At 36.5% G+C, this 22,853-nt stretch overlaps 1 protein-coding gene across 8 annotated transcripts in view; it reads left to right on the forward strand.

Moving 5' to 3' along the window:
- TRPS1 (transcriptional repressor GATA binding 1) overlaps positions 1 to 22,853 on the forward strand; it is a 235,762-nt gene that overhangs the window by 40,214 nt on the left and 172,695 nt on the right. For 4 of the 8 annotated variants that reach the window (XM_057497815.1, XM_057497814.1, XM_036876294.2 and 1 more), the window contains 2 exons: positions 5,932 to 6,842; positions 19,711 to 20,840. In XM_057497815.1, the coding sequence (XP_057353798.1) occupies positions 5,934 to 6,842; positions 19,711 to 20,840 (2,039 nt within the window). In that variant the 5' untranslated portion in view covers positions 5,932 to 5,933. The other 4 variants (XM_036876292.2, XM_057497811.1, XM_057497812.1 and 1 more) reach the window with 3 other exon arrangements.

Below are 22,853 nucleotides of genomic sequence, written 5' to 3' on the forward strand. Positions count from 1 at the left end.
AGAATGAGGTCAAATTACACAGCCTTGCTCCCCTAACTTTTTAGTCTTGTTCAGGTTTTAAATACATACAAATAAAGATGTGTTTATGTGTGTGTGTCTGTGTATATATAGAGAGAATCTTATCAATTGGAAGTGCACCTAGTTGAAATGATATCTGGAAAGATACTCAAAAATTTCAGTTTTCTTTTAGAAAAAGGTGCTCCTAATAATCTTTTTTCTTTGCTTTTTAAAAGTATCCTTCCTTAAATTCATGATGAATAATAAAATTCAAGTCATCTTTCTGGATGTGTTTGGCACATAACTGATGCTGGATATACATTTATTGAATGAATGAATGAATTAATGTTAGAAAAAATTGGTAACTGACTGAATGTTAGGCATCAGTGGTATTTATGCCACCCTGAGTTGTTGATGGTTTAATATTTTATAGTCTTTCAAGGAAATTGGACAAAGATTTTCTAAGGTAAAACTGAAGTGCATAAGTCATTAACCAGAACCACTATAGTGTCTTAGAGCCAGGAGGTGGTTTAGAAATAATTTATTGTAATTCCCTCACTATAGGGCTAAAGATAGAGGCTCAGAGAAATGAAGAGGCTTGCCCTTGATCACATCAGCAGATTATTTGAACTGGGTTCAGAAACTGGACATGTGATTGATTGCTATGCCATTCTGTCTCCTTAGGTTTTGATTCTTTGTTTGGGGTCAGATGCTACAAAGAAAATAGAACTTCTATCTCTTACCTTCAAAGAGTTTCTCATCTAATGAAAATAAATCCTATTTCTCATCTCAGTTCTCCTTTAAAAATTACTGTGATAGTTGATTTCTTTGATTGAATAATTCATTTGATTATCTATTGCAAGCTTGTTTGGAATAATATTTCATAAATGTACATCTGTGAAGTAAAATGTATATATCAAACAAATCTAAATAATTAATGGTTAATTCAAAATATCTAAGTAATAATAGAAAACTCAGATCCTGAGAGTGCCATTCTGAGAATGTGAGTCAGTCTCCTACAGAAAAAGGATTTTTCCCTTATATATAAGCATTATAATCACTGTGATAAAGTAGTTGGCAGAGTTACATTTTAAGCTATAATGTTGATTATTTCCACTGCATAAATTTCCCTGATACTGTAGCATAGAAATACTACAGTATCCTATTGTTTTTTATAATAAACTCTTACTAAAAATTCAAAGAAAGCTTTTAGATTTAAGTTTCAATTTAGAGGGAAATAAGAATAGAAATTCAGATTTTTTGCATGGGATGTCTTACATCTCAGTAATGAAAATTAATACATAGAGCATTTTTAGGAAGCTAAATATATTTTTAACTACTTAAATATCTTGGCAGGTAATATGCATTCACATTAGCTCCACTGTTAAAGGGACATGTCATATATTTGTATAGGTCAAGAATGATGGAAATGTGGAGATGTTTATTATACACCTCCCAGGTCAGTTTTTTATCTTACAATGAAATGGAAGACTGAAGTTAGCCATTTTGAGCCTTGTAGCTCTCACTTAGATTCTTCAACTCTACCTTGTCCAATTTACTTTAAGCCTCATTATCTTAATGGTTGTTTATAGTAGACCTACTGTAACTGGCATTTTGAACTTCCTTTGGTAGTCTGTGAGATATTGCTGTACAGTAGAATGAATTAAAATAGAGCTGCTGATTTCTCACAGACTGACTACCAAAAGAAGTTCAAAATGCCAGTATACACACACATATATATATATACACACACACACATATACATACACACACACATATACTCACATATATATATACACATATACACATATGCATGCATATATGTTTATAGTAATCTGTATATATATATATATGTGTATGTATATATGCATCTGTTTATATTATGACCATTAAAGTAATATCTACCTCAATAGTTTCATTCAGATTATTAAAATGGTGTTATAGTAAGGGTTTAAAGCTAGTTCAGTCACCATTTTACAAGCTTATTTATCAAGAGTGAAAATAGAAGACTACTAAAAATAGCTAAAAAGATCACACACGTGATAGTGCTTAATGTTCTATAGCTGTTGGTAAGGCTTACATGGATCTGATGCAGAATTCTTGATGGCATTGAAATAGTTCTTTTCTTGGCCACATGGCAGACACTGGTGCTCGATCTGGAAGAGACTGTCGGGGCCACTGGTCTTCAGCTGGGACCGTGTAATAGCAGCAAGTGCACTTTTTGTCTCTTCCAGAACCATTCCCCTCCATGTTTACGAATTCAATCTTTTATCCCCACCCCACTGTAGGTAAGTATGGTCCTTAGGCTCAGGGGGTTTTAGAGGTTAAATAAGTTCACCAACATTAAAGTCTGTTGTGAAAATGACTTCTGTAATTGCTTATATCATGTTCCTCCTTCTCCTGCTGCTTTATTAAAACCCAGGGGAGGGAAGCTCTTGGTCAGGGTCTGCTCGTGCTTTTATCAGGTATCTTTCAAGCAGCGCTGTGGTGCTGGCATATTAATGTATTTTAGGTATGAAACATGAAAGTATGTTTACATCATTTAGGAAGGAAAATATTTTTTTTGCTTTGTTTTGCAGATTTACAGATCAGCTCTCAAAATGTCTTCCATGTCTTCCGAGCATCTTCTAAGACAATTGCGTTAGCCTCCTGCTAGTTGACTAATAGAATTAATAATTGTAAAAAGCACTCTAAAGCCACATGCCTTATGAAGTCAATGCTGGGTATGATTTTACAAGTATGTGATCTATTTTTTCAAGTGAAAATGTTAACTGGAAAAGTTCTTGGCACACAGTAAAACATCATGCAATCTGTTACTTGTCTTAAAGATAATAACTTGAGGGTGGCTATAGTCTCTTACAGTATCTAACTGATGACTTGTTAGGGGAGTTTCTTCCATTTAGAAGTATTGCAAATGCGCTTATATTTACATAGTATGTTATTCTGAAAAATTACGGTGATATAATTTCAGTAAAAAATTATTTTTCTATAACTACTTCAAAGTATAGTCAACTAAATTAACCATGATGTTTTTTTTTAAAGCAACTAAAAAGAACATGCCTCTTCCCCCCGACAGCAAAAAATAAAACACAAATGACCCTTCTGATACTTCTTTGAAGTTTCAGCAGTTTAACATTCTTTGCCATGTATATTATTAAGGGCTCTGTTCAGCATAAGGAGTCAGTGAGTCATATGGAATCTAAAGGTCTTTTTTTGGGGTAGAAGGAGGAACTGTAATTGAAAGGATAGTAATTTAATTAAATCATACTTTTTCTCTGTCACTATAGATGCTGGTTTAGTAGTTTTTAAACTATGGTCCATTGCTTTTCCTCATGATAACAATAAGTCAACAGAATCCAATTTTTATTCTGAAGAAATAAGTTCAAAATTTCAATATTAATATATCTATAAGTATTCCTTTGTAAGTGTTTTGTCTTAGTTCTCTTGCTATTTAATCACCTTGACATTAATTTATGAACATAAACTACTTTCTCTTCATTTTAATGGGAGGATAATCTTAATGAATTGCATTATTTCATCCTCATTTCATCATGAATCCTACCTTTCATATGGATATTTATCTTTTCTGTGTAACCGTATTTATTTCATATTGATGCATTATTGTCAGATTTTATTTACATTAAGGATAAAATTTTAAAATACAAATGATATGGCATTTCAGTATTTGTCCAAGGAAAGATTGTATTGCAATATTTTAAAGACATTGTGTATAATGGAAACAACAAACAATCTTAGGAAATTCTGGAGTAAACAGCAAGAGATATATCAAATCATCACATTTTTATATGTAGGGATAGCTGGTACTCTATAAACTAGAATGTCCTTTCCTGTTAGACAAGTTAAAACAGCATTATTTTTTTACTCAAATTCTCCTATTTTAAGTGATAACTGATTTCTTAAATTTCTCTTTTGTTCTTTCTTTCCTTTCCTTTTTAGTTTTCCTTTGTGGACTACCAGTAAAATTGTTGCACAGCCTTCCTTATTTTAGTACAAGTTCCCAAGGTCTGTCACGTCTGACAGAGGAATAGAGGCCTCCTAAAACGTTGACATCCACAAATAAGACATTAAAACAGTAAATCAGTCAGCCAGTGTTTCATTTTTAAGTGATGGCTCCCTAGCTTAGTTAATTTCGGGGCCTAATGGTAATGGCACTAAGGTGAAGGCCGTCTTTCCCCCCTCAGCCTGGGAGGCCAGGCAGGTTTGCACCGCCTTGTGGCCATCACTCTCTCTTGAAACCTCAACCCTTTATCCTTTGGTTCTATTGTTCATTTGTTTGCATGATATCTTGTTCCAAAAGGGAGATTCTGTGGATATTTGATGACTAACGTTATTACTGTATGAGAAGAGCAGTGTACTTTCTTAAGTACGGTTATGCTATTTTTGACATTATTCAGTGAAGTGAATTTTTACCTTGTAAAATGATTGCTTATATTCTAACTGGTGTGTTCTCTTGGTTCAGTGATTCATATGATAAAAATTTTGCTTGACTAGCTTTTCAGTATATAAAAGGTATATTTGTAAAGGTATACCCACATACCCAAAGCCAGTGTGGCTCCTCAGTGCTTGTGACAAATTATAGGTGAAAATGATTAAAACATGTTATTGATTTGGATTTTGTCAGGACAGTTGGATAATCATGGTATAACTAACTCTGTTAAATCTGTCCTTGAAGCAGAGTCAGCTAGTAAAGAAGGCCTGTTTTATTAGTCACAGGTGGAGTTTTCCAAGAAACATTAGGAGTGACGACTCATCCTATACTTGTAGTTTTTCAGCTGGAGGATTAGGGAACATAGGCCATGAACCTCTGTTCTCCACTAGCCTTTGTTACTGCATTCTTTTATTGACACGACATAAATTGTTTCTTGTATCCTTATACCCTTAGAGTTCTGATCTATTAGACTCCAGTCGAGGAATTTGTCACAGTCTTCTTATTTTGACCCTGCCCACTGATGCCACTAACTCGAAAGGTACAGCTCAGCTAGCATGTGAAGGTGAACCATAGGAAATGGCTAATGTTTTGTCATTTTGAGCTAAAACATGCCCGTGTCATATGGTTCAATTTTATATTTTACCTCAGTCAACGTCTACTGTGATCCTGATGGTGAAATTGGTACTGTTTTCACCAGACTGTTCATAGAAACCCAGAATATAGTTAGGTTCCCCGTCATGCTGAATTGTCTTAGTAAAACCCAGCCTGGCCACTGTGATGTGTACCAGGGCCTCCTCCTGACTTTTAGACAGGCCCCAGATATGGGGCCTAAATAAATTTATCAGGAGGAGAGATATGAAAACATTTGTTATCCTCCATTCCTGAAAGTGATGGTGCAGTTTTCACTTTGTTTATAACATGCTGTTTCTATCTTCTATGAGGATATATTGGTTGAAACTATATTTATACCTTGGTTGCACAGTGTGTAACAATATTGAGTTCCAATTTATGTTGTTTATATACACATAATACATATATAAATAAGCATGTGATACATATTCTATAAACATAAACATGTATATACGTTCTGTAAACATAATGTGTACATATTACACATAATATATAACATGTATAAATATATAACCATATATAACTGACTACAACTGAAGAAAGAAATTGAGCAAAAAATTAATTGGCAGGCAAGAATAATTAATAAAAAGGATAAAAGACTAATTTGGTATTCATAAACCCATTTTAAAATAATAAATGAGCCACTCGGTGACAAAAATAATTCTAAATGTAAAATTGTTTGCTTTAGCTTCAGATTTTTTATATTTTTAAACTGATATTTTTTCCTAGAGGAAGTTTTTTTTATTATATGCCTTAAAAAGCCTTAAACAGCTTGAGTAGAATGTTCTAGATTAGATTACATGTCTACAGCTTTCAAGTAATGCTGTCTCATCCTTTTCCTTGCCTTGTTGCAGATATGGTCCGGAAAAAGAACCCCCCTCTGAGAAACGTTGCTAGTGAAGGCGAGGGCCAGACCCTGGAGCCTGTTGGTGCAGAAAGCAAGCTCTCTGGGAAGACCAACGAGTTGCCTGCAGATCAGATGTCAGAAAATACGGATCAGACTGATGCTGCAGAACTAAACCACGAGGAGGAACGTATCTTGCATGTCCAAGATCCAGCTTTTAGCAGGAAGAAGGACTTAAAAAGCTCTGTCCTGAGTGAGAAGGCTGGCTTCAATTATGAAAGCCCCAGTAAGGGAGGAAACCTTTCCTCCTACCCACATGATGAGGTGACAGATAGAAATATGTTGGCTTTCTCATCTCCAGCTGCTGGGGGAGTCTGTGAGCCCTTGAAGTCTCCTCAAAGAGCAGAGGCAGATGACCCTCAAGATATGGCCTGCACCCCATCAGGGGACTCACTGGAGACAAAGGAAGATGATAAGATGTCACCAAAGGCTCCCGAGGAAACAGGGCAGAGTGGTCAAGGCTCAAGCCCGGTTTCAGTGGCCTCAAAAAACCCACAAGTGCCTTCAGATGGGGGTGTAAGACTGAATACATCCAAAACTGACTTACTGGTGAATGACAACCCAGAGCCGGCACCTCTGTCTCCAGAGCTTCAGGACTTTAAATGCAATATCTGTGGCTATGGTTACTATGGCAACGACCCCACAGATCTGATTAAGCACTTCCGAAAGTATCACTTAGGACTGCATAACCGCACCAGGCAGGATGCTGAGCTGGACAGCAAAATCTTGGCCCTTCACAACATGGTGCAGTTCAGCCATTCCAAAGACTTCCAGAAGGTCAACCGTTCTGTGCTTTCTGGCGTGCTGCAGGACATCAATTCTTCAAGGCCCGTTTTACTAAATGGAACTTATGATGTACAGGTTTGTGCTTTGTATTGTGATTTCTTTGTACAGGAGAAGTTATTAGCAATGAAGTGTGAATTTTTATATGCCTCTTAAAATCAAACTCCCAATACCAAAGGGGGTAGCCTGGTAGATCCAGCAGAAGAGATGGATACTCTCCATAGCTTTGAGTTGTCTTTAGCCTCTCATCATAGAGAATAATCCCAATGGTTCTATTAGGATGGGAAGAGTTTTTTCATGGAATTAGCAAGTCTTCGTATGCCCAGACATTCCACAGTAATTTAATGTTTTCACAGTTTTCCAAATTTGTCAGTAATCTTTATGGTGCCACATGATAGTGATCCATGCTGTGTCCTAGATTATAAATCTTTTGCTACGGTTTCCATAAGCGATGGTCCTGTGTCTTCGATTAGGATTTGATTTTATGCTCAGCCAAAGGTCAAATTGGAGTAGATTTGGGTTGTATTAACAGTTGTAGAGATCTATGCCTGAAAAGTAATACATTTACAACATAATTGCACATAAAAATTTGGAAATAAATTTTAATTGACTAAAAAGAAGTCAAAGTGGTTGGAAGTACTGACGACACCAGAAGGACCTTGATCGGGCCAAAAAAGCATTCTTCTCTACTTCTAAAAAAAGTAATAATTCGTGAAAGCATTTAGTAATAATTTATTAAATTTCTACTTTTATTACTAGCTTATCTTTTTGGTCTATTCTTCTGTCTTTAGTTTATGACATTATGTGAAATAAAAAGAAATTACCATTTCAAGTAAAATGAATGTAGAACTGGCTCTAAAGAAATGTATTTATTTCATTTTAGCAATTTCAGCATAGTTGAAACCTATGGTCAGCTTGAGAAAGTGTGTGAATTTCTGTTACAGTCTGTAGATTGTATTGTTAGGCCAGGGAATTTCAAAACATCTTAAGTTTAATATTCACCTTCTTTAGGAATGATTAGAAAAACTGCTAGAGAATTAATGAAGTCATATCACATTTATTTGGCTTCCTAAGTCTTAAAATATCAATCATTTTTATCAATTCAATAGCTACAGCACATTTGCTGTAGACCTTTCTGTTGACCTAGTGCCAATTAAGGCAGGCAGGCCAAGGGGTTATAAATAACAGGTAGGGAACATATTTTGTAGTGCTCGTAAGAAGAATCAGACATTTCCAAGTCCTTTAAAAATGTCAGAACAGCAATCTTATCACTTTAAGGGAGATACAAAGAAGAACCCTTAAAAGTCAGTTTCATCTTTGTAAAGCTCTCTTAAAAATTCCATCTTACTTTGTGAATTTCCACAAATAGAATTATTTCTGTGGAGCAGCAAATTAAGCCAACATGGTTATTATGCATGAAAGCTTCATGCTTTGAACTGCTGCCTTATTAAAGATCATTTTACTGTCTTATGTCAGATACACTCTGCTGTCAAACTGTGATCGGAAAGCAAATACGTGTTTTAGATAAAAGGGTTAGAAGTGAATAATGTCAGTGTGTGAAATGGTGTTTTATAATTAGCAAGTAATATGATGTTAATACCTGGATTTCCGGCAGGAGTTTCAGTGTGTTCACTCTGGGGACAACTTCTGAGGGAAGTTGATTGGGCTGTCAGGAAGGCTCTAAAACGAAGATTACTAAGTCCTATAGTTTGGAAGAATTCAGATTTTTAAACACACTTCCATTTTCCCCAAACAGTTATTTGTTAGGTTCTTAGTTATTTATAGTAAAGTTTATGTTTGGGTAGAATGAGCTGGACACTTTTCCTGGGCAGTGATTTTAGAAATAAAACAGATGTGTGAGCTATCTGAGTTTGAACTAATAGAACTAGAAATAAAACAGCTGATCCCAGGCTAGGCTTCCACTAAGTCCTTTGCAGCAGCAGAGAAGAGAGACAGTGGTAGGAAATAGCATGAAGGAAGATAATCAAGTTAAGATCAGGTTTTTTTCAAAGGGAAATAATATAGCTAAAAACAGAAAAGCAATCTGAAAAAAGTGGGTGATTATTTCAAAGAAACAATTGTATTTAGAAATAAGACCGAAGACAGTTAACTTTCTTCAGTTTAGGAAAAGAGTACTCAATAGACTTTGAGTCCTAATGCTCATCTTGAGTATTTTGCACATGTACTAGAGGTGGATGCAGAAACATGTCTGAAGATAAGTAACTTATTAATATTTTTAATGCTGAAATAAATATCGAACAGCTTCCCTATATGCATAAGATGAATAAAAGTGTATCATATCAGAAAAAAAAAGTGTATCTGAAATTCCTTTATAGCCCATGTTATTTGTGCTGGTGAAAGGCTGTTTGAGAGCTTCTTTCTTTGGCACTTGAGCTGTGTGGGGACTAAAAGCTGTGGAAAATAAAATGCTGATGATAAAATCTCTTTAATGCAGTTTTGTCAGAAACTTAGAGTAAGTTAATGGCTTGTGTGTATTCTGATAAAAAGATGTTTGGTAAATACGAGTGTTACAGACAGTCATTCAACTTCAGGAATTATTTATATAAATCTGTAATTTAAGCTAATTGAAGTGATAAATGACCAATTCATTAATCTTTTTCAATGAAACTGGCTTTTTTTTTTTCTTTAACAGTCAAGACAGTTGGTGGTTAATGATAGATTTATGACATCTTAGGCCAAGAAAAAAGGAACAGAAGCCAGAAGTAGATGACTTAAGAACTCTGTGGGTTTGATCTGTATTTTGGTTTGGTATGGGTAGTTTTAAATAATTCGAATTGACTTGAATGCAAACATGAGATATACAAGTGGGAAAAATAAATAATTTAAAAAAATTTTTAAATTTCAACTTCCAAATTCAGATTATTTGACATATATTTAGGGATTAATTGGAGTTTCACCATCCTTGTATTGGCAATATCCACTTTTATACAAATAATGAAATCAAAGACTTAAAAATTAGAAACAAAATAGTACCAAACAACAGTGCTTCTTTGAACTGTGTAGTAGATAGAGCCTCAGCCAAATAATGGAGATCACTTTAAAGGCCCATTATAAAACCTGGACAGTCTTTCTGAGTCTGTCAAATTCAGATCCCTCATGCACCTAGAGGTAGCAGGCCCTGAAATCAGAAAAGGTGTTGATTCTTTACTAAGAAAAACAACAAAGAAAGGATATAATGACTGCCTTTGAGTTAATTGCCTTGACCAGGATGTAACTTTCTCATTTAAAAAATTTTCCTGCATGTTTTATCAACTACTATGCTTCAGGTTTTGAAAAAACAGTGATGTGACGTTGGTAAGCCCTTCATGTAATTTTTACTACCTGTATTCAGCCTTTGAGGCTCACATACAGACCAATAATAGGACAAGAGATTGAGTTCTTCAAAAAGTAATTACAGCTTCTTTCTTTTTAATCTGCTTTGTTATGCTTATATTTAAACCATTGCTGAATGGAGGTCTGAGTTGTTAAACGCGGACTTAGCTGTTTCATTAGGGCTTAATGTGCTGTGCATTAGGGCGTTGGCATCATCTTTATGGGGGAGCTCTTAGCCCTAGACCAGCTTATAAAAGTCGGAGTCCTGTCAAGATGTGCTTCCCACGGGAAAGTGTTTAAGCTATCCCAAATTTATAAGTGCTCATGATATATGTGTTGCCTTTTCATATTAGAAAATCTTTTCTGTTATTCTGCATTATTCAGGACTCCAAGAAGGGTAGCTACAGGGTTCCAGCTATTTTTCATTTTGGACCTTAATAAAATCTTAAAAAAAAATCTCACTATTAACTGACCAGTGAACTGTCTTGTGTTTGAGCAAGGAGCACTACAGTCCTGTTCTGTAAATATGTTTATCAGAGTTGGACAATATGTCATCTAAGAAGCCGGAAGAACAGATTTTAGAGATAGAAGGTCATTTTTTGGATTTATGTTTTCAACATATTCACTCTGGTGCTTTATAGATCCTTAACATGTGCCAGTATATTCGTTTGAGCAGGAGGTTAACAGTTTGGAAAAAAAATCAGAGAACATTCATCTCATTTTGGTCTATTTTGACTTTTCTTAAATTTTACTTCCAAATATTTATTTTCTGCCTTGGAGTTTCCTTTGATCTGGAGTAGGAGGGAAGTTGTAGATCTTAGCAGTTTCTTTTTCTTTGTTTTTCTGAGTTGAGGACAATTGCACTTTACAACAACTGGTGAATGAGACTTTAATCACTTCAAACTGTCTATAGAAAGTACACAATGTTTGGCATATGAACCCATACTTGTTTTCAGAATAGTGTGTCTTTAACAAGTAATAAAGTGTGCAGAATAAAACATATGCTCACCCTAGGGCCATAAAGCAAAGCAAAGTTCTGGCATTTGCCATCTTATTTCGTCATGGAGATGGCCGAGCTGGATGGATAATGTAGCCTCTCAGGGGAAGAAGAGTAGTTTGATCATCTTCTCTGATCCTTTTACCTGCATGATGGTTAAATCCCAATTTGGCTTTGTAACATGAGGATCAGTAGCATAAATGTCAATACCTCTTTGATTTTCTATTTTTTTGTTGTCATCTAAAGAACAGGTATCACTTCCATGAATATCAGTATTTCTCTCTGGGCAGAAAATTTGGCAGAAGAAGTCATGGTTATAGTTCATCAGTCACATTTAGCAATATTCAACTCAATATAAATTTAAAAAAATTAAAATTAAAAATTATGCTTAAAAAGGCTTTCTCAGTCCAGCCATATCAAGGCAGCTGGTTACTCAGTCCTTTTTGTTTTCTGGGTCATTGTAATTACAGCAGACATGCAGCTGTCGGAAACACAGATATCTAAGTAGTACACCAACTCCAGAAAAGCTGAATAAAGAGAGTAATTCCCATTCATTTCTTGATTTCCTTCATGGAGTCTATTTCTGAGAATCATTAGACCACAGACCTCTGGAATTCTTCATCGTCTGATTCTAAAGTTTGAAGTAAGTGTTAGGCATTGCCAGAATATCAGAAAAAAACCTTCATTGGAAGTCAAATGTAAGACTAATTTTTCTATGTTACTTTTAATTTGATCCACACTTGTTTCACCGACAGCTCATGTAATCATAATGATACGTAACTTTTGTTTTTTTTTTTCTTTCTAAGTTTGGAATCACTTCTAATAATAGCTAACATTTTAAGGGCTTCTTATGTGCATGTGTAGATCTAACTCTTTACATGTATTAATTAACTCATCTTCATAAAAATCCTTGAAGTAAACACTACTATTATATTCATTTTTAAAAATGACGAAACAGGCATAGAGGAATTAAAGTAACCCGTCCAAGATCAGAGTTATGTAAGGGGGGTAAGTGGGATATAAATGAGAGTAGACAAGCAACAGAAACCTGTCTTCATAACCATTATGATACATGACTGATTTTACAGCAGCTAGAAAAGAAATGGAAGATAAGCCAACTGCATTTTTTTCTGGGAGGAGATATTAGATGGGTACACCAGGGCTGTTTGATACATACTGTGTAAATCATTGAATTTAGGATGTTAGTGATTGCTTTGAGATTGTCTTTTGTCTAATCCTTATAGTGTAATGCTGCCTTATTTGAACTTACTAAGCTTATAATTGAAATCATTGAAAGGAAAATTAATTTTACTGATTTGTCTTTTTAAAATTACTGTGATTCATTTTCACTGGTACTTTTGCAACAGAAACTAGTTCTGACAGAGTGAATAAGGACCAGCTTTTGATTTAATCAAGTAAGGATGCCCTGTTTTATCCCCAAATTAAGGGACATTTCATCCAGTATTTGATGTAGTTCCTCTTCCCCTCATTTGGAGGGCTTTGTAAAGTTAGGAATTTATGATTTAATATACAGTCTAAGAGCTGCATTCTCCTCCTTTAATTATTAGGCACAATCAGGTTGGTTTTTCTATGAAGATTCAATATTCAGGAGATACACCCAACTTCCATTTATGTTATCCAAGGCTGTGTAATTAAAGTTTTATTTTTTGCCTGCAAGTAAGTACAGGAATGGGTGTGGAGGGAGAGAAAGAATCAGAATACCTTTAGAGTGTCTAAGATTGACACTCTAACCATGCTCAGAGCTGTGGGATTTCCCTGGATTCTAAGAGGCAAGTGTGGGTGGCTGTGAGGAGCTTGAGTTTAGAAATAGTTTAATGTCCAGCAGTTCCCCTTTCATATTTAGATGACTTGTCGGTGGAAGATTAAAGGACACCTGAATTCTTTCATGAGGCCAGTGACATATCTGGGAGTCTTATAATCAGTGGTTTGCTCTAGGACCTGTTTTTCCAGCTGATGGGGAGCTGTACCTTGATAGTCCACTGGCACCTCAAAGTCAACATGTGTAAAACTCAGGTTGTTAGCTCCTTCCTTAAAACAGCTTCATTTCCCCTCCTTTGATCTATGCTCCCATTTTCAAGTCGGTTGGGTGGGAAATGGCAGGGTTACCGTGGATTTCTGCCTGATCTGTATCTGCCCCTAAACAGTCGAGTAGTTTGCCCTGTCTCTCCTGCTTTATTCTTTTACTGCTACCAGCCTTAGTGTTTTCTTGGGAAATTCCTAGTGGTTTCTTCACTTATTTTCTTTCCCTTTCTGTTCCTTTCTGTTCTCTTTTCCCCTCTTTTGTTCTCATCTCAACACGCTGTTCACCTCCTTTCCTCTCCTGTCGTTGTTTCTTTTCTTCCTATTTTTTTCCTCTCTCCCCTACCCTCCCCTTTCTCCCTCTCTCTTTCTCCCTTTCCCTTCCTTTCTTACACTTAAAAAAATTCTATGTATGGATCCATCTTTCTGTATTTTGTGGGAAGTATAGGTCTACTTTCTATAAAAATGTATTGGAATTATACTTGTACGAATAAGAATTACGTTTCTGAATTCTCTCTCGCCCGCCCCACCACCTCCGTATTTCCTGAGATCCACTTGCACAGTTTCACCCTCATGTACACACTACTCATTGTGCTTCCTGGACCTGGAAAGCCTCTCCGTGGTCACTGCCCTGGAGACTCATCTCCTTGCCAGCTCATCTGTCTGCAGCTTGGTGGCCTCCTCCTTTCCGAAGCCTTTGCTGACCTGTCCTTGGAGTTAGCTTCTCTCCCTCTGTGTTGTCATAGAACCTGGTGCCTCTCAGCAGAGCACATAACGCACTGTTACTGTCACCTGTTTTACTTGTGAGTTTTCTGCACTTAACTGCAGTCATGGTGGGGTTTTGGACTGTGTCACTTTCTGTGTGTTGCCGCAGTGCTACTATGTGGCACATAGCAGGCATACAGGAAAGCCCCCCCGTCCTTGGAGGAAGGACGTTCCACAGGGATTCCACTTTCTGTTTTCCCATTAAGACACTCTTTAGAACAAACAGGCAATTCTTATTTAACTCCATTGTGAGCCGGGCAGGTCAGATGCAGGAGCAGAGTGCCATGGATAATGCACTCAGCTTTATAATCCATTTGTGCTGCATTATCTGTTTCATTGTGCATTTTCCCCCTTAAACGATTGCCTTCCAAATTACTGAGACTAACTTGAAGATTTATTGATATTCAATCAGCCCAAATACTAAAATAGCCATAGAAAATTATGCTGAGCAAAATGAGAAAACCAGTTTAGGGTAGGTTCCTTAACTGCTGAATAATCTCAAAGCTGATTGTAAATATGTGCAAATTTACAAATTGCAAATTTGTAGCCTTAAAATTGCCCCTTTTACCAATTTAACTTTTGGTTCCCTCCCAGAAAAAATTGTTTGGTTCTTATAAATGCAGATGAGAGGGGTATTTATTGGAGGGACACAAAGAATAGGCTATGATAGCACCAGACTGAGATGATTGCCATCGAATTAGATTTGTTACTGAAATTTTAAGCATTTAGTCTCCATCGGAGGTATATCACTGAGGCACGCTTTATATTCTGCAATGTTTCTTGAAGCATTGTACAACACAGAAGCATTCCCTATGCAGATTAGCACATTAATTCTGACTCTAGTTATTTTCAGCCAGGATTGGCCTTGACAGATTTCTTCAAGTTATTTGTAATATCAGTATTTACACTGTGATATCTAACAACTTAGCTTTTTATTGTGGAGGTTCTGCTTTTTTTGACTATAAGCCCATAACCTAAAGTCTTCTTAAATTGGTACCTTCCTAATTGTCTCTGTTGCTATCAATTATAGGACTTGAAACAGAACCACATCTGAGAAAGAGTTTGTATTTGGTTCAAACACCTCTTTTTGTTCCATTGGAAATATGTACATGTGCTCAAGTGTCATTTTAAGAGATCTGAGGTTTAAAAACATCTTTCTTTTTGACATATTCTTTTAGATATTATTCTTAGTTTTTGTTCCATATTATTCAGAGGAGTAAAATAAATTGAGGTAAAAGACTTTGACAAAAACCAACCTTTTATACTTTTAACTTCTATAGTGGAACATTTTTGTGAAAAGACATGTGAAAATAAATTATAAATGAATGCCATGGAACATACTATATGGAAGGAATAGTTTTTAAAATTAAGGCTAAGATAGAATTAAAAGCCATCATGGTCCCCAATTAGTAAAAAAGTTTAAAATCTGTGCATTTTTATGCCTTTACCAGGTATGTTGGGTGTTTCTTTATAACTGTAATTCACAAACAGATTGCTCCATAGCCACTTGTTTTTGGACAAAAGATGCATTTTTTGTCCTATTTCTTGAAGGAGCCCAAATATGTCAGGTGGTGTTGATGACAACGGGGCTGTGAATTACTGTCACATTCTTGCCCCAGGTAACTTACAGGCCTTGGTGAGACATTTCCATCTATGTTCACATTTCCCATAATGAGTTCATCCACTCAACTAAAATGTATTGAGTCCTTGCTAAGTTCCAAAGATGAATAAACTGTCACTCCTTCAGTCCAAGAAAGAATATAAACAGAAGCATTAGCTCAGCAACAGCGGCATTGAACGTTCTCATTTACAGCTGAGGACACTGGGAATGACAATTTTCAGATTTTGTCATTGAATGACTTTGCCGTTTCCTCTTTCTTTTAGTCTTCACATTGGCAGGAGAAATTCATTTAGACAGTTCATTTTATTAAATAACAATCCCTTTCAGGTGAACAGTACTATAGAGTGTGCTGTCTAATACAGTATTTACTAGCCACATGTGGTATTTAAGTTTCAGTTAATTAAAATAAAATTCATGAAAAATTAATAAAAAGTACTCAGACTAAAAATCAGTTCCTCAGTTGCACTACCCCTGTTTCAAGTGCTCCATACCACATGGGGCTAGTGGCTGATACCACATGGGGCTAGTGGCTGCCACATTGGACAGAGCAGACTACAGAACGTTTCCATCCTCTCGGAAAGCTCCGTTGACCAGCATTGATCGAAAGTTTGCAACTCACTTTTGGATAAATTCTCTCCCTTGACCCTCCCAGTAAGCCTGTAAGATGGTAAGTATATACGTCTTACAGGAGGAGACCGAGGTACCACGAGATTAAGTAATGTGTCTTTCCACAGGTTTCAACTTAGAGAACTTCCCTTGGGAGCAAACAAATGCCAGTAGAGATCAATACAAATGAATAAAGAATTTTACTGACAAATTTTGATCTTCAAATAAAAGTAATTTAAAGGCAGAGATGTGTTCTAGCTTGTTCATTATTATATCCCAACATCTGTCACAGAGATTGGCACAAGCTAAACACTCAGTCACTGCTAATTGGTTGTATGAATAGGTGTAATTTTTGGCCCAAACAGAATTTACAGCTTAATAAAAATTTTTCAAGTGTGGATATCCATATCAAATAATCTGGATTAATGCGCGCTGTAATTAACTTCTTGTTAGTGAAAGAAGATTGAAACTTAAACCCTTTATTCTGCTGGTGGTGTCTTTTTTTAGTAGAGTCATAGCTAGGGAATGATCATAATTTTACTCCTTACTGAGTTTAACCATTTGGAAAGTTAGGAATAATTCTCTCAATGTGTAGGCACTGTTTGCCACACTAAGATTCAATGAAAGGTTGCTGAGAACACTTAGTCTGTGTAACTGTTCTTTCTGTATAATTATGTTTGACCCAGAAAATAATTGTTTTAAATTAACATTTGTGGGTCATGAAAATAAAATGAATATGGCCAGAGTCTCAGGTATGGTCCCCTAAAATAATAAATTTTGTTTTATTTTAGAATGGTATTTATGTGATACACATCAGTTATATTTTGCCATGACTCAAGTGTACATCTCTTACAGAGAAAGTATAAAAGTGGCTGCAAGTGTAGCCTTTAGATCTTCTTGAAAGAGAAAAGGAGTAGGACACTGAGTAATTATATTTTCCCGAGTAGGCTTTTATAATGTGTAAAACATATAATGCTAATACTATATTAGCTTTCAATAATATTTAATAAATACTAATATAATTTACCAAGAAGCAAATAGATGATCTGTAGAAGTTTCTTGTCATTAAATGAGATCCTTGTGTTTTTATTGGCTTCAGTAGTTTTTGACAGAGCAGTCAGTAGTATGAAAGTACTTTTCAGCATAAAGTATATGACCATTAAAGCTTCCCAGGCAATGGAGTTGACTAATTTTCCCTGGGTAAAAAACACAACTCTTAGACACACAGATACCACCAACTTAAAAGATTGGATGCAGTTTTCGTATTAGCTTAGTTAATCCTAAACCAAAGCTCTTTACTGGCAGTTTTTCATGAAGTAGCCTTTCCTTAGTGGTCTCTTTACTTGTTAGTAGTCATTCTTAGCCCTGGATTTTCTGATTCAATGTCAAATTGTTGTCAGATACTGGGAAGGATGCTGTGATGCTCAATAACAATTCAAATTAACTGCAAAATCCTATGTTTAGGTATTTCTTAAGAATATATATACTCTTTGCTCAGCCCTCTCCATGTGGGCATTGAACGTGAAACCTGAAGATTACAAAATCAAAGAAGTAGTGGTGATGCATCATGATTTCTCAGGAATCCCTGTGCTATAAGCAGAAGTTCAGAACATTTTATATTAGGAAGCTCACAACTCTGAAGCAATGTGGTATCTAAAACAAGAAAATTTCTGTCCCTAGATTTTGTCTACTGGCTTTCTTTGCTTACATTAGAGGAGAGTGGGATACTTCTGATTTTGCCCCTTTTGAATTTGAAGTTCCTGAACAAAGTACCTGAGTTGATGACATCCCATTTTAATGCCTTATTTCTTTTCTGTTTTTTATTTTATGAAAAGATTTCTCCTCACTTCTAGTGAACTGGGAAATAGGTGAAGGAATTTTGCAATATTATGCATTATGTTTCTCTGTAACGTTTAGTTGCTCAAGTCACTGAAGTGCTAGGTTAGAATATGCAATTGACTGTATTATATGCAAAGTCCAGTGATTTGACTTTGACATCTGTCACACCGCTGATTATCAGATTGCTGCCTGGGATGGTGCCCCACTCTTCTCCTTTGATTAGATGATGCTCTCTGGATGACAGACTGAAGTCTGTGTGTTCGCCATGGTGGATATAAACACTGTCAAAAGTAAAACATTGTCATCTTTGGATTAAAGGCTGTGGGAGAGGTTTAACAGTTATCTTAATGTACAGTAAATGTTGAGCTGTTTTTGTGTGCATGCACATTTCCTAGAACTGTAATACTGGAAATAAACTTACAGTTTGCCCCAATTGAGGAAGCTCTTCTCCAGAGAGGTTAAGTAGTTTGATCAAGGTCATACCTCTCTTTAAGTGGCAGAATGGACTTCAGTCTTAGTTCTGTACAGATGCAGTACAGGCAGTCTCTCAGTGTGCTAAAGGACTCTTATTTACATATTAATTACAACCTTGTACATGACTTTGAGATGCTTGAGACTTTTCTCAGGGAGTGATTTGGATATGAGCAGTGATCACACATGTCATTTTTGAGCAGCTGTTGAAGAAGCAGAACACAGTTATGCCACGTGCTTAATCTGTTACATCTGGTTGCTGGAAAAATTCAAAAATTCTGATAGTTGGAAGAGGAAATCTCCCTCTCTTTGTAGCATTTCTGTTAAAACTTTTCAACCAGGAATTTTGGCTGCTCGGTGATGGCGCTGAGTTAAGCTTCCCGTTGCATTGCACACTAAAAAGGCAGGAAGCCATTTCTAGAAAGTGCCCTTCATTGCTGACACTACATGATTTTATGATTTTGGATAGAGAAAAGATCTGTAGTGATTTTTATGATCGAATTGTTTTACTTTGGCCTTTGAACATCCCCATGACCAAGTCCATGGGAGGGGCTGGGCCTTTGCTGTGAGACAGCCTTATCAAATAAGGCTCTGGGAGGCTTTCTTCCTTTCATTTGCCCTAGATTGGGAAACATTTTAAATTCTGTACATTGGTTCTTCTTCACCAACACTTCAAGCCCTTTTTCATTTTTATTTTTAGGATGGTATTGCATGCTCAGACTTCAGTTATAAGCCATTCTGTGTGGTCATTTTAGCACCTCTCCTAAACCACAAACTTCATCTTAGCCTGTAGCCTCACTGCTGCTGGAACTAAACAGGATTTCCTTGGAGAAGGTCTGCATTGAGTAATATCTGAGCAACTGCCTCTGGTTTTGACAGCAACACTTAACTGAGAAGGAATTGCCTGTGATTTGGTTGCTTCCACAGGCGTGTGATTTGAAGGAGGCAGTAGTAAAACGTGCTTACTTGAGAATTATTTTCTTAGCTTTTTAAAAAAAGTATGCATTAGTTATAGTATGAATTAGTTATAGTACTTTTATTACATATTTTCATTTACTACTCTGTCCAATCATGGTTGGCATGATGGGCTTCTCAAAGATAAGCTGTTGAGAAATGAGTGAATTTGTTTGGTTCTGATGATTCAAATGGCTTCATAAGTAGATGTACTATTGTGTTTTTTGATGTGGAATCGTTGGCAGTGTCTCTTCCTGCCTCCTAGAGAGAGGATTGAACTAATGATACCTTTAAAATAACACCTGTCTCTTCTATACCAGGTCACTTCAGGTGGAACATTCATTGGCATTGGACGGAAAACACCAGATTGCCAAGGAAACACCAAGTACTTCCGCTGTAAATTCTGCAATTTCACCTATATGGGCAACTCATCAACTGAACTAGAACAGCATTTTCTTCAGACTCACCCGAACAAAATAAAAGCTTCTCTCCCCTCCTCTGAGAGTTCAAAACCTTCAGAGAAAAACTCTAACAAATCCATCCCTGCACTTCGACCCAGTGATTCTGGAGACTTGGGAAAGTGGCAGGACAAGATTACGGTCAAGGCAGGAGATGACACTCCTGTTGGCTACTCAGTGCCCATCAAGCCCCTTGATTCCTCAAGACAAAATGGTACCGAGGCCACCAGTTACTACTGGTGTAAATTTTGTAGTTTCAGCTGTGAGTCATCTAGCTCCCTTAAACTGCTAGAACATTATGGCAAGCAGCATGGAGGAGCGCAGTCAAGCGGCCTTAATCCAGAATTGAATGATAAGCTTTGCAGGGGCTCTGTCATTAATCAGAATGATCTAGCCAAGAGTACAGAAGGGGAACCGATGGCCAAGGCAGACAAGGGCTCCAGTGGGGCTAAAAAGAAGGACTTCTCCAGCAAGGGAGCTGAGGATAATATGGTAACAAGCTACAATTGTCAGTTCTGCGACTTTAGATACTCCAAAAGCCATGGCCCTGATGTAATTGTAGTGGGGCCGCTTCTCCGTCATTATCAGCAACTCCATAACATTCATAAGTGCACCATCAAACACTGTCCATTCTGTCCCAGAGGCCTTTGCAGCCCAGAAAAGCACCTTGGAGAAATTACTTATCCATTTGCTTGTAGAAAAAGTAATTGTTCCCACTGTGCGCTCTTGCTTTTGCACCTGTCTCCTGGGGCAGCCGGGAACTCGAGAGTCAAACATCAGTGCCACCAGTGCTCGTTCTCCACTCCTGACGTAGATGTGCTCCTCTTTCACTATGAGACCGTGCATGAGCCTCAAGCATCGGATGTCAAACAAGAAGCCAATCACCTGCCAGGATTGGATGGGCAGCAAGCTGTCAAGGAAAGCAAGGAACACTCATGTACCAAGTGTGATTTCATTACCCAGGTGGAAGAGGAGATTTCCCGACACTACAGGTAAGCCATATGGGGGAATTAGCAAGAAAATGATGGAAAGAATCCAGTGGGCTGATCAGGAATCATTGGGAATGACTGTGGTGTCTTAGAGAAAGTACAGGACAAGATCGCATGAAAAGACCATTCATAAAACTGCAGATTATATAATTGTAGATGTAATAACCATGGCTTTTAATTTGGTCACTTGTTTCAGACTCTTAATTCTCATGTTTCATACCTGTTTCTGTATCATTTACTAAGAGTATTTTAAAATTCACAGTAATGCTGATAAAGTTGATGGGTCTACTCATTCACCACAATTCATTTATTTGTCCTTGCTAAGTGACTCCATGTCGCATCATTTCTGATGGAGTAGCTCCCAAATGAAAAGTGCCACTGTAATACGTTTTAGCCTCTGTTCCAATTGGGAAACAATCAGCTTGAGAACATGTTGCTTGTTTTTTTTTTTAAATGAGACTGGACATGCTTGTAGCTTTAAAAAATTGAGCAACAGCCTTATTTTGCATATAATCAGTAACTTGAAGGTGAGCATTATGTAACATGTGAGACTTTGGATTTCTGTACACTTGCTCCTCTGATCAAGTAAAACTGCTTATTTCAGATTCGTAAACAGACATGAAGTATGTTAGTGGCTTCCTTCTGCTTTTGTCCTATTCTTTTTATGAATGCTAATTTCCCCAGTTAATGTTTCCTATTTTCACATTCTAGTTCAGGATGTGTATCTTTATTTCATTTATGTATTCATTGCTTAACTGGTTAATCCAGAATTATCTATTTTGCCAGGCACTGGTTACAAAGGAGAAAATGAGGCAATCATAGTCAGTGCCCTCATGCAACTTACCATTTAGTAGGGAAGACCTGCACAGATCATTATAAGAGAGTGCATGTCGTTAGAGATGAAGTAGATACCAATATTCTTGAATATAATAACCACATGGTCAATGTGGTAAAGGAGGAACTACCTCCCTGAGGGGGGAGGAATTAAACTGAGACAAGGTTGTAAGTAAGAATTAGTTCAGCAAAATCCAGATAGTATAGCACATTTACATATTATTCAGCACTTTCTGGGTGCTTTCTTGTTATTGTGCCTCTGAGCATCAAAGTAAAGAGCTTTATTTACTATTCTTAAGCACTTTTCCATATGTAGACCCAATATCCTAGTTTAAGTCTAGTTATTTTAATTTAACATCTCAGGATTTTAAACGGTTCTTTATGTTCTTTTTAAAAGTTGTGTTTTAGCAAAGTATGTGTATGTTTTCTCAGTCATAGTAATGAAGCAGTTCATGTCCAACAACAGGCTAATAATGTTAGATGTTAATTTGAAGGGCACCCTAATGTTCACAGTGAATCTAAAATGTTCAGAAAACACTTCCTTGAGATTTACACTGTTTAATTTATAAGGTCATTCTGGGAAAGACAGTCCTGCAATCAAATATGTGTTCACACTTGGAGTAAGTGTTTCTGACTCCTCTGTTTACTGCATATTAATTTATTTCTAGGGCTAGCAGACATAAGCTTCATTCTGAGCTTTACTACTGTGCATACTGTGTGTGTACATTTGTCAAGTGATATAAAAACTAGATAATCTATTTTTTTAAAGGAGGAGGTTTTCTTTAATCACAAGGAAATCCACCATAACATGAGCACACACTCATTTACACACTCACACACAAATACACATACACATACACACACTCTGATACATGTAGATATCAGATCATGTGGAAGAAATGGCTTTTCTTGAGGAAGGTGAGGGCATTTCTTGAAAACTTGTCCAGAAAAACAGAGTTTCCATATACTTTGCTTAAATGAGAAAATCTCCCAAGAAATAAAAGTATAAATAAAACCATTAGGGAATAATCTCAGAGTTTAGGTAATATTTAGTAATGAAAGTAAGCTCTAGAGATAAGCAATTAGTCTTGTCTTGTTCACTGTTATCTACAGGATATAGCACCAGGTCAGCTAAAAAGTGCTCAGTGAATATCTTTAAGTAAATGAAATCCCTGTGAGTTT

The sequence above is a fragment of the Manis pentadactyla genome, chromosome 3 (genome assembly GCF_030020395.1).
Source record: "Manis pentadactyla isolate mManPen7 chromosome 3, mManPen7.hap1, whole genome shotgun sequence".
NCBI classification, from domain to species: domain Eukaryota; kingdom Metazoa; phylum Chordata; class Mammalia; order Pholidota; family Manidae; genus Manis; species Manis pentadactyla.